Source organism: Enoplosus armatus, chromosome 12, assembly GCF_043641665.1.
Source record: "Enoplosus armatus isolate fEnoArm2 chromosome 12, fEnoArm2.hap1, whole genome shotgun sequence".
NCBI lineage: Eukaryota > Metazoa > Chordata > Actinopteri > Centrarchiformes > Enoplosidae > Enoplosus > Enoplosus armatus.
This window is the reverse complement of record NC_092191.1, coordinates 21,122,424-21,137,429: the sequence shown is the minus strand read 5'-3', so window position 1 is coordinate 21,137,429 and position 15,006 is coordinate 21,122,424. Positions and strand designations below refer to the sequence as shown.

The 15,006-nt window shown below is 44.4% G+C and overlaps 1 protein-coding gene across 3 annotated transcripts in view; it reads right to left on the bottom strand.

Moving 5' to 3' along the window:
• Positions 1-15,006, bottom strand: part of rims1a (regulating synaptic membrane exocytosis 1a) — a 77,382-nt gene that overhangs the window by 24,696 nt on the left and 37,680 nt on the right. For all 3 annotated transcript variants that reach the window (XM_070915641.1, XM_070915642.1, XM_070915643.1), the window contains exons 5-11: positions 13,440-13,711; positions 10,680-11,377; positions 5,225-5,265; positions 4,500-4,613; positions 4,307-4,406; positions 3,254-3,377; positions 1,235-1,252 (exon numbers count right to left, since the gene is read on the bottom strand). In XM_070915641.1, the coding sequence (XP_070771742.1) occupies positions 1,235-1,252; positions 3,254-3,377; positions 4,307-4,406; positions 4,500-4,613; positions 5,225-5,265; positions 10,680-11,377; positions 13,440-13,711 (1,367 nt within the window). The remainder of the gene's footprint in view (positions 1-1,234; positions 1,253-3,253; positions 3,378-4,306; positions 4,407-4,499; positions 4,614-5,224; positions 5,266-10,679; positions 11,378-13,439; positions 13,712-15,006) is intronic.

Genomic DNA, 15,006 nt, shown 5'->3' with positions numbered 1-15,006 from the left:
AAATATCATCACGTGGTTAAAAACATGGAGAAGCAAAGGGTAGATGTGAGTAGAGCCGAGATCTTCTCATGACTGCAGTGTTTCCCAGACTCGTTGAGACATTTTAGTCTGGCCAATGATCATCTGAAATATTAATGGATGGGAACCAGTAGCTCAATTCTGTCCACACCGCCATCTTTTCTTATCCATCACCACCACTACAATCAAGGATCCCACGGGAAACCAGAATCCACTGCGCCAGCTTTGCGTGAAAAAAGCATGGTCATCTGCGTAACACTTATCAGCTTCATTTGTCATTTTAAATTCAAATATGCAGCCCCGAATTTTTGTTAGTGTTTGTTTGGTAGCACACAAGGAGGTAGTATTTTGAATTATTTAGTCCCCTACGGGGCAACAAACATATTACATATTACTACAATATTCTATTTAAAGGAAATGTACATTTATCCACTTTATTTCTGAGTTAGATAAGAAGATGGATAACACTCGCATGTCTATGCTTTAAATGCAGTTGGAGTCGAGATGTGGTTAGCCTAGCTTGGCACAAAGACTGGACGCAGCAAGGCCAATCGCCTCCCAGCTCCAGTGCTGTTCTTTACATGAAAAATATGAGCCTGATATCCTTCTTCTCGTTTCACACTCAGAAAGAAAGCAAATAAGCATATCTCCTAAAACCTTTAAGTTTTTTAAAGTTTTTATATTTGAGCTTCTGATTTGAAATACAAATGTTAAACTGATAAGTGTTTCATGGACCCTAGGTTGCCCTTGAGTCCAAAATCAAAACTTGAAAACATGTAAATGAAATAAAATAAATATTGCTTGCTTTATGAATCCCTTAGTCCCAACTTTCAAACCAAGTAAAAAGAAATAAGCATTTCTTATTTGACACTGTAAGTGCCGGATTTCACTTAGGGATCCTCAGACTTTACCAGGAATGGAAAAGAGTAATTCCAGACGCTGCACAAACAGTTAAAAAAAAAGCTTGCAAAAGCAATGCTACATTGATGGACATTTCCCATTGGCCATTTTGCATCCCTTCAAGTGAACCATTTAGTTGGAAACGACAAATTGCAGCTATTTTCACAAAAGCCAATATTTGCATCAACTGGCATCCCTATTAAATAGGATTCAGTTCAGTGCATTTAGGGATGCAAAATGGCACCAGCAAAACCAAAATTGTTTCCATAAGCGTGAGAGGATTAAGGGGTCCTAATAAAATGGGCAAATTACTTACTGATATTTTCTATACACCCTTCGCGAGTGTTTGGAGAGAAATTAATACATTCAACTTTCTTTTCCCGTCAAAGTGCAAATGAGGTTAAATCTTAAGAAAAGCTGCAAGAGCTTGAATACACAGTGAGCATTTTACTGTGAAATATGTCTAATATAAACCCAATACAATGGGCTTGTCCTACTCACAACAATAATATATCAAAAATATTAAACAACTTGTACCGTACATTTGTCACTCAGCGTTCTATGTGAGGTTACTCGGACTGAAATAAAAGCAATAACAACTTCTTTTTATGAGGATCATCCTGAAAGTTATCAAGCAGACCTAGACCCTAGAATTCAGAAAGATTCTGTGTACGGTCAGATAAAAGTAAAGTGCAGTTTGACCAAGTATGTGACAAAAAAATGAGTCGATTATTGTATTTAACTATATGTAAATGTGCACATTAGAATTTAGACTTGGGCCAAAACTCTCCCACGTCCTGTGTGACATTCCTGTGTCAGATATGTAAATGATGACACCTCATCCTAAGTTCCTTATCATTTTCCTTGGAAGTGTTTCGTACTGTACAATTTGTTACTTATTATAGGCGAATACAGAAATAGAGACAATGTTCAATTGGTACACTTTCCGATTAATTCATTCCAATTAATTGCGAGCAAAACCTGGACAACTAAACAGGAAAGCATCCAATTAAACATGTGTAGAGAATAAAGTCTCAATGAGAAAATGATGCTGAACGAATATTTACTGGAATTTAAACGGAGCAAGGACATTTTTTTTTTCACTTTCCATGTGATTACTGCAGAACCAAATTACAGACCAAATTATAGTTCTTTCATGGAAACCTCCAAGGAAATTATCAGGATTTTATTTGGAAATTGCAGACCTGTAAAATAAAGTGCAAACTATTTCAGGATACAGAACATCTGCTCTTGAAGTAGAGTGAGAAAAGTTCGAATGGGTCTCACTACTATAGCGTAAAAAAGAAAAAATGCCGCTCACTTAACTTAACTAGATGCATAATTTCTCTGTTGATCCTCCGAACACACAAATTAGATTCATTCTACAGTATCTTTTCTTTAGTTTTAACAAATGATCATGAATAGCAATGAATATTCTACAGTAATGTGTGACATTGAGACATTTAAACAAATGGCAGAAGATAAATTCAGTCAGTTAAGGTATGAGGCAGTTGATCTGCATATATAGATACTTCCTGTCTGCGTGGAATTATGAAATACTTACTAATACGGTCTACTCCACCACTTACTTCAACTTAATGTCTATTTTATTCAATTTAAAGCAGCTCTATGAGCTAAGAAAGACTACATCTGCAGAATTTCTCAAAAGAATCAATCAATATAACCGAAACTAAGAAGCTGAATTTCCATTTATAGATGAGAGGCACTTTAGAGAACATAGCAGCTGACTCGTCTGACTCAGATAAACGCATTTTATGGTTTTTAAAAAAAAGGATACGAGCACGCCTCAAAATGACGCATTCAAAATTTCAAATCAGCCGGCTGGCTTGGTTCGGCTTTAACGAGGCATCAACCGAAAAAAAACGCAGCCACGTCTCGCCTTTTATGGCGCTTGCAGTCGATTTTATTTGGTCAGTAACAATTCACCCTTCCTAGAAATAAACTCAAGTGCTTTTTTTTTTTTTTTTTTAAAGGGGACGTGTGAGACGAAATAGAAATCTCCTGTTCCAAAACTTGGCAACCGCTGCTCCAGGTAATGGCTGGCTATTTTCTTTTTTATATATATATATATATATATATATATATATTTTGAATGCAGTCACACAGTCGCGGCCAGAATACAAATAAACGTCCCTGTGTCCTGTCTTATCTGAGGTCAGCCAACTCTGAGTCAATGCCTCAGTCAACACTGCCTGGCTAGATGAGGAAGATGACCTTTTGACTGGGGACTGGCTTCTAAGTTAAGGGGTTGCATTTTTTCGTATCAAAATATGTCACTGACAGGTGCACTGGGTGTGTTTTATTCCTGACTTACCCAATAGGTCTGGATACCACCAGCTCCACTTGAGGCTCAGCTTGAGACTCCAGGATGATGTTGTAAACTTCCTTCATGGTCGCCCCCGGCAACAGCTTCCCGTTCCACTGCAAAACCTCATCCCCTGAAATCAAGACGTGCATACGCATTTCCAACGGATCGCGAGTGCGTTTTTTAATGTGAGCGACATTTCATATATTCACCAAGTTGGGTGTGAGGGACGGGTTTGAGCCGGGGGGGTCAGCAGGTTTTTAAAAGGACGAATTTAAGGATAATGCGTACGAAAAGGATTTATTCTATTTTTTTTTTCTCGTTTTCTCAGTAAACCCCATGGAAAGACCAAAACCGACAATGGTGTTAGACCACTTCTAAATACTTTTTTTCAAAACAGATATCTAATTTCAATTTTAAAAAGGTTCAGTCGTTTCCTTAAAAACAGCTGGTCACTGTAGTTTTTTGCAAACATTACTCAAACAGGAAGAAATGGTGCATTTGTTGGGGACTATTTTCAGCCGCGAATTGACACACGTTTGGTGCTCCAGTGAGAGTGTGAGCCGCAGCAGGGCGGTGCATGTGGCATTGAGTCAAAGTAAACTACAGCGTGTGTGTGTTCATGGTGATGAAGGCACATGAAGTGCAACAGTGTGGCTCGTACTTGTCAGTAGATTCAATTAACTCGTGATTTTGGCCTTTTTTGTGAGATTTGCAGACATTTTTGAAAGTTGCCAGCCTCATACTTACTTTAAGTGCATTTTTTGTAAGATCATTGTCGAGACAAAAACAGTACAATTACGTCAAAACTGAATGAAGCCTATTAAAAATATGAAACCATAAGCCACAAAAAAAAAAACACACCAGAAAAATGTCATTAGTATAACAGCTCTGCTTGATCGAAGAGTCAACATACAACAAACCTGGTGAAAAAAAACACGATTTCAGTCATTCAAGACATTGTGATGCTTTTAAAGGCCTTATGTTTGGATCGTGGACTTTTCCGGCCTTTGAACTGCAGTCCCAGAAATAGTGACACACACACGTGATGGTTTAGACTACCTGCTCTGAGATGTCCCACCACGTCGGCCAGGCTTCCCTTCTTGACTTTAGTGATGAAGGCACCTAATCTCCCTGACTCTGTTATTCTGCCTCCCACCACCTAGAGAGAGAGAGAGAGAGAGAGAGAGAGATATTAGTGTCATATCCGTCATATCAGGGCGGGGATTCTGCGCCTGAGAGCGCCCACTCTGACCTTTAACCCTAGCAGAGCTCCGGCTTCTTTAGGCATGGTGGCGCTCCTCTTGCTGAGGGTGATTCGCCCGATGAGATGGTCTCCCTCCTTGGACGGCTGCCAGGTCACAGGATGCTGCGACAGGAGACAGCAAGGGTTTGTGTACCGAAGACACACGCTGAAGAAATGATACTGAGAAACAATAACAGTTTAGAACGTTGCGATACTTCATATTCTGACGCTGATGGTTTGGCTGTGTTTCCCGACTGCCAGAATATTTACTGTTTTTGACAATAAGTTGCGATTGTAAACGTTTCCCTTTAAAATAGCCGTTACATACTGCATGCGTACGGATCGGAGGTGCACTGCATTTTAATTCCGTTAATGATGCGGCTGAGTGCATGTCTGCCTTCTTCAAGAGCCGGCGAGGAATGAGTGGCAGCTTAATGCGCCGTGGGTTCCTTCACGACACATGTAGCATTTACTTTGTGAAAGCCTTGCTGGTGTTAACATCCGGGATGTGGTAGGTGTTTTCCCTGCGAAAGGGAGGGGTCATGTGCTTTACATTAGTGGATTCTCGGGGAGATGTCGTGCGTGCATACTTGACATGCACACAAATGTTGACACGTCGGAACGCAAAGACCAAACTGCTGCGCGATCTGCAACCACTTTGTGCTGATATGAAAGCTTCCAAGCAGATTATGAAAAACATGAGGTACAAATAAAAAACAAAAACAGTGACTTACATGCCATACAGTGGGGTCATGTGGGTAGCACTCCCAGTCGCCTGCAAGAGAAAAGAGACCAGCTCAGATACTGTGGATGAAGCGGAGACGATGACCGTCTTCACATCCCCATCATACACTCACACACACACACACACACACACACACAAATACAGCAGAAACTGTATACACAGCACATACCAGCCTGAGTCCTCTCACACACAGCATACACAGCTCGGCCAAATTTGGGGGCTCTTCAGGAGGTATTTGTTTACAGTGGAGGGGGTTAAGTTTATTGAATATTCAGGCCTGGGCTAGAATTAGAAACGTATCACCGCAGTGGCAGGACTCAGCCTCAAAGTAGTCCGCCGAGGAAGCGACGATACCAAAGGACAGCTAAGCCTTTTAAAATGCTTTAGATCCCTCGCAGATACTTTGCAGATTAGATGCTGTGGACTCATGCAGTGTTGTGAGGCTAAATGAAAACTTTGGTAAATGAAGGTTTACCATATAGCAAAAAACAGGGGAGGAGAAAGGTGAGGCAAACCATAATATGTATCTGTTGCTTGATTCTAGCCATCGGTTGTGCTTTAAAAGAACCAAGTTAGCGCTAGCGTTAGCTGGTAAGTGGATTTTAAGACGCTACATATTTCTAAATGAGTTCCTATAATTCGGTAAATGGCACAGTTTCACTTCAGTTCAACAGGTGCTTGCGGTAACGATAAAGCTACGGCAGAAATGAACGTACGCGAACGCAATCGAATGATCGCTTTCGTTCAGCATCAACTGTTTGTCAGGGAGCTCCCAACAGCAGCTGGTGCATTTTCCTCATGTCGGGACACTTGAGACAATTACACAAAATATTTTCCGTGGTTCAGGCCCGTCTCCAGCCTTAGTCCAAAGACACAGCCTCCCACTGTACACATGGGCCGCGGGGTGGTGTTGAAATGTGTGCAGGACCTCGGCGACACTGTTATGACACAGAGTAAAACAGAGCCAAGCGTTCCTGGGAGCCAGGAGGCTATGAGGTTAACAAGTTGTGACAACTTATAGTGACATTATGTAATCTTAAAGCAAGCGCTCTGACGATAGACGGCCCAAGTTCTCAGTTTCATAGCTCAAGCGTGAGCGTAATTTTGTGCAGTGGGTGGGCCGCATGGGTGAGGCTATAGACTTGCAAGGTCTCTAGACTTACGAGGACCTGAATGAAGCAAAAAAAAACAAAGAAACAAGCTATCAAAGTCACTTAGAGATTAAAAAAATGGACACATTGATAACTGATGTGTTTTTAATTAAAACAACGAATGGAATTCAGTGTGAAATATAGCTTCTTTGAAACGTAATCCGTTTGGAGCTATCTTTATGTTCTTATTAAGGGAATATGAAAATGGAATATATGCACTTTGACTGCAGTAATATCAATTGGCCGTTAGCTAAACCCCACGGCCGAACAGCAACTTTTCAGACAGCTTATATAGTTTGGACTGTTCACATCAGTTACTCTTCATCCTGAAAGCATTTTTCTCCTGTAACCTTGAAAGTGAAACATACAGTTTGAAAATACGAAGTATGTAAGAATTAAATACGAAGTACGTAAGCTAAGCAGCCTTATGTTAGAACGAAGTAACAGTCTGATCGTCCTTTTTTTCTTTTATTTCCACGTGTTCTACATGGTCTTTCAGCATCGTATAATGAATGTAGCCATCAAGTGCATGTTTAAGACCCTTTTTGCAAGGTTCTTGTTTTACAACAACTTTGCTGGAAACACTAAAAAGGCAGCTGGAGTCAGAGGGAGCTAACTGTTAGCTGTCAGCTACTAGAGCGGATCAAGTCTGGTACTGTAGCAGCAGCCATCGGCTGGAAATGAGAAGCCGACTTTTATTCACTTCTGTTCAAACTGTTTCAAAAGTGACCACCACACACTTTGAGTGATAAATCTCCCTCCATTACTGTATCATTGTAAAGTGCATTTTCGGGCTCGAATGGAAAGCTTGACAGACAGAGCAACAGTAACTAAGGAGGGCTGGCATGATGAAGGGCCGATTCTTGGCTTACAAGATGAAATGTGAATTGCATGATTAGTGGTGGCTTTCCTAGAAAATCTATGGTGGAAAAAAATGTGAGTGGGACCTATAAAAAGGTTCACAGGCCAGAAAAGGCTGACGAACTCTGGGATAAGGAGTCAAAAGAGTGAAAGTTGTGAATCAAGGCGTGCAGGTAGTGTGTGTTTGTGTGTCGGAGGATACAGATAATAATAATAGGATCCACTGCGCTGTGACTTGCTGCATATTTGAGTGTGCGTGTGTGTTTTCCTGATCTGGCAATGATTTACATGCCTGGACGCTCCTCGGCTGCCAGCAACCACATCTCGACACTGACCTGGTCTCAGTCTCGAGCTAAAAAAGGAAGCAGCGTCTCGCTGCCACGCCGGTGTGTTTAGAACCCGGCCTGACAGAACACTCTCATCCCAAACCTCCACTTGATTGATGTCACAGCGCCTGGTCTGGGTCCCGGCTGGTGCTGCACGCTCCCCCCTTTTTCAACAGAACGCAACGCACTTCATAGACGGTTCAGCTTCCGGTGAAAGTGTGTCACGATTCAAGAAGAGCTTATTCGAGCTTCAGAAATTAACACTTGACTGAGCGCGTTTGTGGTAACGTTTAGATGCCATTATCAGTAAAACGCTAAAAACATGACAACATCGCTGACTGTGAGCATGTTCATGATTCACCTTGGGAGGTCTCGGCCCACTTGCATTCACTTCTCCACAGCGTTTGACTTCATCTCAGGTGCAGACGCAGATGGAGTTTGCACAGCCGTCAGGTGGAGTCCATGTCTCAGTGACTCCGCGATAGCTGTGCAAGCCCCGTCTGCCGATGAAGACGGTGAGATACGGCAGAAAACCGCGAGGAGAAAAAAAAAAAAAAGACGGTGACGTAACTTAGTCGCACGGAAGAAAACTTTTCCGGTCGCTGTTTTCCAAACGTTTGAAAATGCTACAACACTTCAATTCCACCTTATGACCAGGAAAAGAACATTGTGATTTAAGCTCTATAACTGCAGAGGACACGCTGTGTCTTTTCTCTCCAGTAGTATTCCCCAGGAGGCCACTTCCAGCAGTTTTGAAGTATATGTAGCATTGCAGCAAGCCTACAGTGGAACAGGGCTGGTAGTTCTTACCTGCTAAGAATTAAAGAACAGCAGAATATTACTCCGACCCTTGCTCGGCCAATCTATTTTTAGCTGTTTGTTTTTCTAGAACAGTCGGATACATAGCAGTGAGCCCGGGTGCCTCGGAACGAAGTGACATAACCCAGCTTGGACATGACAGTGGTGTGTTCTCCGGCTGGGGGGCATAGTGCAGCTATGCGGTGCCACACAAGGTCAACACCGGGATCAAGTGAGGTCAAACTGCCCCATCGCCGACACACCAACATGCACACACATGTATGCCCCCCCCACCCCCCCCCACACACACACACACACACACCGCCGACCCTCAGGGCCAAGCTGAAAACAATACAATATGACACATGGGAAAACATTCGGATACATAAACGGGCTCACACACACACACACACACACACACACACTCGTTAACATGCACGCTGGCACACTGCATGGCTGCTCACTTTGACATTCAGACCGGCGGCTCCGGCCCACTGCCATGCACTGCACACAAAAGTTGCAGGAGGTGCATTCCTAACATGCGAATGTTTTCAAGTAGTGTAATACTTTAGATTCTCAGAGACGCTTCAAGCAACAGGATGAATAAATAAAATAAAAAAAATTTTAAAAGCGAGAACACACAGCACCTTCCAGGTTATGTCAGAGCAGTCTTACCTGCGCTGATCACTGAGGCGTCGCCAGATTCACAAAAGTCTGAATGAAGACGGCACACTGACACTGAACAGCTCTCCCCACTTCTTACATTCACCTCCCATGACACAGTGCTCAAGTGGGAGTGTTCAAACACACACACACACACACACACACACCGAAAACGCAGTGCCTCATGCCTCCTACATTGAAGTAATGCAGCGAATAAAATGCATTATATCATCATTTCTTTAAACGAGCACTATCACTGCACAGTCCTGGTGGAGGAGGCTTGTGAATGGCTTCGCTTGCTTTATTGGTTTATCTAAAGGTCGAGATCTGTATATTCCACGTTAGAGAGATGTGTTTTTCATCCTAATGACCTAATCAGGCTGATTTTACTCAGTGTAGACACCGTGCTCCCGGGTAATGATAAAACAAAACTTAAATCGAGGCAACGGTTCCAATAACAGCTACTGTACTTCAGCTCTTTGACTGCCACTTGCTTTGCCGTCCGGTTTGAAGTTCAGCTATTTCTGTTCTGTCCTTTTTCACATTGTGCACTTTGTAGAATTACCATAGATACTGCAGGCGGCATCTCTGTGTTTTGTTTTTGTTGTTTTTTGGCTGTATGTTGAAATTGATCGGCAGAGCAGCCACGGCATTAGCCAAAAGTAGGCCGTTCAGTGTCTCATCCAGACGAGGTGGATTGTTATTGGTGGACCATGCGCCTTGTTTGTTTACCTCTGTGTCAAAAGCGTCCCTATGGCGGTTTCCATTCTGTAAACTTATATAGCTGTGACCTCGTTCCATACTGCATTCTAATTTTAGGCAGGTTTGGAGTCTGTTATGTATGAACGCTGGGAAAGAGACCATATTAAGTCAGCATGCAGACAAAAACAAAAAAAAAACGGCTTGTTTTTTGTGCGTTCGGTCGATGTACGCTGTTGTCCACTGCACGAGGGAAGTGAGAGGAGCTGCTCAAAGCTGCAAAAAAACAAAAAGAAAGAAATAATAAACTGCAGGTGGAGGAGGTGGAGGTGAGACGAATCTTGGAGAGCAAAAGAATAAGTGTTAAAAACATGTTGCTTTCTCTTTTGCGAACTTCAACTGACATTCAGAAGTCACAGTTTGCTTGATGTCTGTCTCTGCGCCAACGGTAACTAAGTATCTTCTATGAAAGTGGACGCAGTTCATTTCTATGAGCCCGACACTGACGGAGGAACCGATACAAGAGCACTTTGAGCGCTGGCTGCTGACATTAACTCCACCACGAGGACGGAATCGAGAAGCGTTTTACGGACAACTCGGGAGAGATTTTGGGTGGAGTGTGATGGCCCTGCAGCGAATCGTTAGAGCGAGGATATATGACGCGTGCGTCACGTGTAACGTCACTTTGACACGTGATCTGAGGGATATCAGCGGTTGTTCAGATTTTTACTGCTGACCTGTACTTGAAAGCACCTCCTCGGCCTAAGCAGTGAAAGAAAGTGCCATGAAGCAGTGGTGAGACGGATCAGTCCCTCAAATCTCCTCATAATCAAATTGCCTCCGACATCTCGTGATGGATGGACAAACAACTGAAGGAACAGACAGATGTCAATTCTTGCCACACCCGCCCTCGCTGAAATCAACCGCACTTTTTTTTCTCTCTCACCTCTCTCGCTGACACTTTCGATCTCAGCATCCTCACAGCTGCTGTACTCTGGCGTGGTCCCTCCCTCCTCCTCTGAACTGCTGACGCTGGTTTGCCTCTTCCCCCCGGCCCCCAGCCCTCGTTTGGACTTGTAGGGCCTCGGCGGCGGCGGGCGCAGCGATTCGGACTGGTCGGAGCTCAGCGAATCATTGCGCAGCATGCTCTCAGCCTTCTCCCGTTTGGTCCGTCTCACTACGGGCCCCTGGCCGGGGGCTGAGCCAGGGCCCAAACCGGGAGGCTCTCTGAGTTCAGGGGGAGGAGCTTGCTGAGCAAGGGTGTGTTCATGTGGCCCGCCAACCCCACCCACCGTCCTCTGACCAGGCCGCACGCCATCCCCGACCTCCCCTACTACGCCCATGCCACGACCCTGCATGGGAACAGGGTGGCCCCGGCCTCCAGGAGGGACCGGCCCTGCTTGGCGAGGTGGGGCACCGCTGTGGTCCATGTGGTGGTAGCCCCCCTCTTCTGTCCGTCGTACTCCACCACCTCCTCCCACAGGATCATGCTCCAGAGAGCGTCCCTTTGTCAGCCGCCGGCTTTCCCTGCGCTCCCTGGACTCCCCCCGGAGGTCCCGGTCCATGGAGACCTGGGTCTGCAGTCTTGGCTGACCTGGCCGGCGCTCCCCCCGGCCAGCTCCTCCGCCTCCCCTTCCATTTCTCCTGGGGAGAAATCAATATGGAGATGGAGAGAGGCATAAAAGAATAGGTGAGAGTTGTTGACAGACAAGGTATTTCATTTCAGGCACATACATCAATGGACAGCACATGCATGGAGGATTGTTGGATACGCTCATGAAGCCAGGTTAGAGACTTTTCTAAGATGCCAGCTGGCTGTACGGAGGTGCTTTGGGTGCTAAATGCTACAAGGACAACATTAAAATGGTGATATTTAGCAGGTAGTGTCTACCATACTCACCATCTTATTTTAGCGTTTAGCGCAGAACACTCACATGGCTAAAAAGTGGCAATCACAAGCTCCCAAACTTGATTCAGCTAGTTTAGCTAACGTAGCTGAGTAAATGCTATCCGAGAGCCTCCACTGTATTTGACTGCTTTTAGCTTGCGCTTCCCTTGTAACGTAACTATTTACTCATATTAGCAAATAACCCTGGTGTGGTTTTGCATCTGTTTCCATGTCATTGTCCACATTAGTTTCCACTAATAGAAAGTCACGAGTGAAAAAGCATTCTACTATCCAGTGTTTTGGAACGGACTGCGTTCTTCCATTACAATCAGAACGGCACGGGAAGCAACGGCACCGACTCGCAGAGACATAATGCACCACTGTATAAAAGAAGCAAATGATGAATGCGGGAGATAATGCTCAATAATACAAATATTAACATATTTTTGCAAGGGCTGCTTTCTTTCTGGTGGCTGAGAGGACACACTTTAAAAAAGAGCGGGGGGGGGGGGGGGGGGGGGTCACAAACAGTTGTATAATCACGTCTTCCGTGGCTCTGGAGGAGCTTTCTAAAGTCTAATAACCCGGATGATGTCACAGTGATGTCATTGGGGTCATGTCATCTTGAGTTTGGGGACTACTGAAACTGGGACTGGGACGAAAAGACAATGAAGGTCATTTGCAATGTGGCTGTTGCCAAGCACACAAGCGACAAGTCATCTTAGGTACAGTGTATTTATGCTCTTCTTCTGATTAACCGTTGCTCTAAAGTGAGCGGTAAGTCTTCAAGCTGGTGGTCAGTGGGCATTCTTCAATTAAAGCTGGGGTAGGCAGTTTTGTTTTGGCATCATCGGGCCAAAAATACATAATAGGCTTTCAGTATGTTGTAATTCGAGTGGTCTGAGAGGAAACCGGACTTCTGCACCTCCTCGTGGCTCTGTTTTCAGGCTTCAGAAAATCTAGCCCGTGATGGGAGATTTTTTAAAAGGTGGATCATATGCTGTGGTCTTCACAGTCGCCACACCTCAAACCAATGGAACATCTATGGGAGGTCGTTGCTGAGTTAAGCCCTTTTCAGACCTCATTAGATAAATGTGATGGCAATTTTACATGTGAATTCCACTAGAGTTCCTACTAAATGTCTTTTCTGAGCTTGTGCACGGTTGAACATCAGGCAGCACAGTTTGCTATCTGATAAATGACGAAATTAGGGGATTCGCTGTGAGGTGAGGGAGCGACGCTCGCTCGTGGTCCTTAAGTAAGGCTTCAGTGGCAAAATACGTTTTTTTAAAATCCATCCGTGAGACAGAATGGACAGAAAAATGCTATCTCCTTCCTTCATATCGTTACTTTTCGACTAATCCGGCTCCCTCGCAAGTGTTCTAGCTCGTTCTGTAAATCTGGGGTAAAAAAAAAAAAAAAAAAGGCCGTAACAGACACCTATGTGTGGATGACAGAAAAAAAAAATCCATTACTTTAACAGCCAGCAATGTTACATATTCCATGTCGGAAAAGGGCTTTAGACAGCACTCTCACCAAATGAGGGAATATCTTTTGGAAGGATGCCACCCCTCCATTAGAGTTCCAGTGACACATCATGTTGGCTTTTCCTTTAATTTGTCACCCATCTGTATGGGTCTGCAGGTGGATAGGTATCAGCAATGTTGGCTTTGTTTTGCTGGGATAACAACACACTTCCTGTGTCAGATTAAGTGGTTGCACGTTATTGCATGAAAGGTCGCTAAACACATTTAGAGTATGATAGGGCGCAACACGTCTGCCCAATACGCTGCCTTCTACGTCATTGCTCCGGCTCACGTGTCTCGCGGTGGCTCGCTACGTGACCGAGCGTCGGTGCCGGGCGTGGTCCCCGGCGCGCCGGGCCGGTTGGGGTCTTGGATTGCGGCGGCGGAGCCCGGGGGCGCCTGGGAGCGAGACCGGAGCTTCTTGTCGCCGGGCGTTTGGCACACAGATGGCTCGCTGATGGCCGAACCCAGGCCAGCGAGTTTCCCGGCCGGGCCAGTGAACCACTCGCCCGGCTTGGTCAGGATCTCCTGCTGCTTCCGGCAGTTGTTACACACCCAGATCACCTGGGGGGGAAAAAAGAGGCAAGGGTAGAGATTATAATCACGGCTATATGACATGTCATCCTCAAGTTTTCATCATAAAGCTTTTGTACGAACTGTATATAATTATATATATAAAGAAACATATATAAAGAGCATTGGAAGAGTTTTTCTGAGGTGTTCAATGCAGCTGATATTAGCACCACAATAATGTGTCCCAACAGGAAGGAACTATTCTTTGCTGCAGCCTGTGAAAACCATCTCAGCCAAGTTCTTTGCCAAGCACTAATCTGAGGCCCGGCTTCAATCGCAGCGACTGTCAAACAGGAAATGGAACAATGCACTTCCTAAAGAGCTGCACTGCTGCCAACGAGTCGTCCAGAGAAAAAAAAAAAAAAAAAGGCTTTTATGGAAGCTTTTTAAGATCGCCATCATGGCAGTTATACCAGGGAGCAGCTTGGCTCCCTCTGTGGGCTGCTTCTGGCCTCCGAACGGAGCACACAAAGCCAACCGGATAATGAAAGGATGCTCGGGTCCGCTGCCAAAACAACATCTCCCGCCGTCTTCTCTTTCTGTTCGCCGCATCGCGCATATGAAACAGCGGCTATATATATATATATATATATATACGTCGGTGCTGCAGCTGAGAAGTGTCCAAAGTCGCATGGCTGCCGCCCTGATCTGCTCCATTCACGCCGCATGCCCTCATCCTCAATCTCTGAAGCCCTGCTTTTTAAAAGCTACACGTGTCCATTTCAGGATGTAAGACATACAGTATCTGGTGTCGACACATCCAGACAGTGACGACGAATTCAATTTTGCGCCTCCTTGAAAGTCGCACTCGACTTGCTATCAGTGGATGTCTTGCTCCCACAGAAACGTTTTCAGAATTTGTCAATACAATACCCATGTTTCAGTGCAGATACAACAACGCTTCTATTTTCGATACCTTACTTTGAAAGACTCTTGACATTTTTTTTTTCATAACTCCCTTTTTGTCCATTTAAGGAAACAAGCCAAACTTCTCTGACACTTATGCACATTTAGAGCGCGCTGGTTGGACACGCGCTTACAAAATACATCATGTGAACATTCGACTCGAAAATTTGTTAATGCTACCTTGACTTTTTTTTTTTTTTCTTTTTCATAAAATGTTTACATTTTCAATTTTGAAAGAACTAAACTTTTATATTCCTTATGTTTTTTGCATGTTTGATCTTCTTTATATTGCTCTCTTACTGAATTGCACCTTCACTGACCAAGTGATATTGGAAGCCACTGGAAGACATTGGAGAGGAGGAGGAGTGGTCATTTGCGAG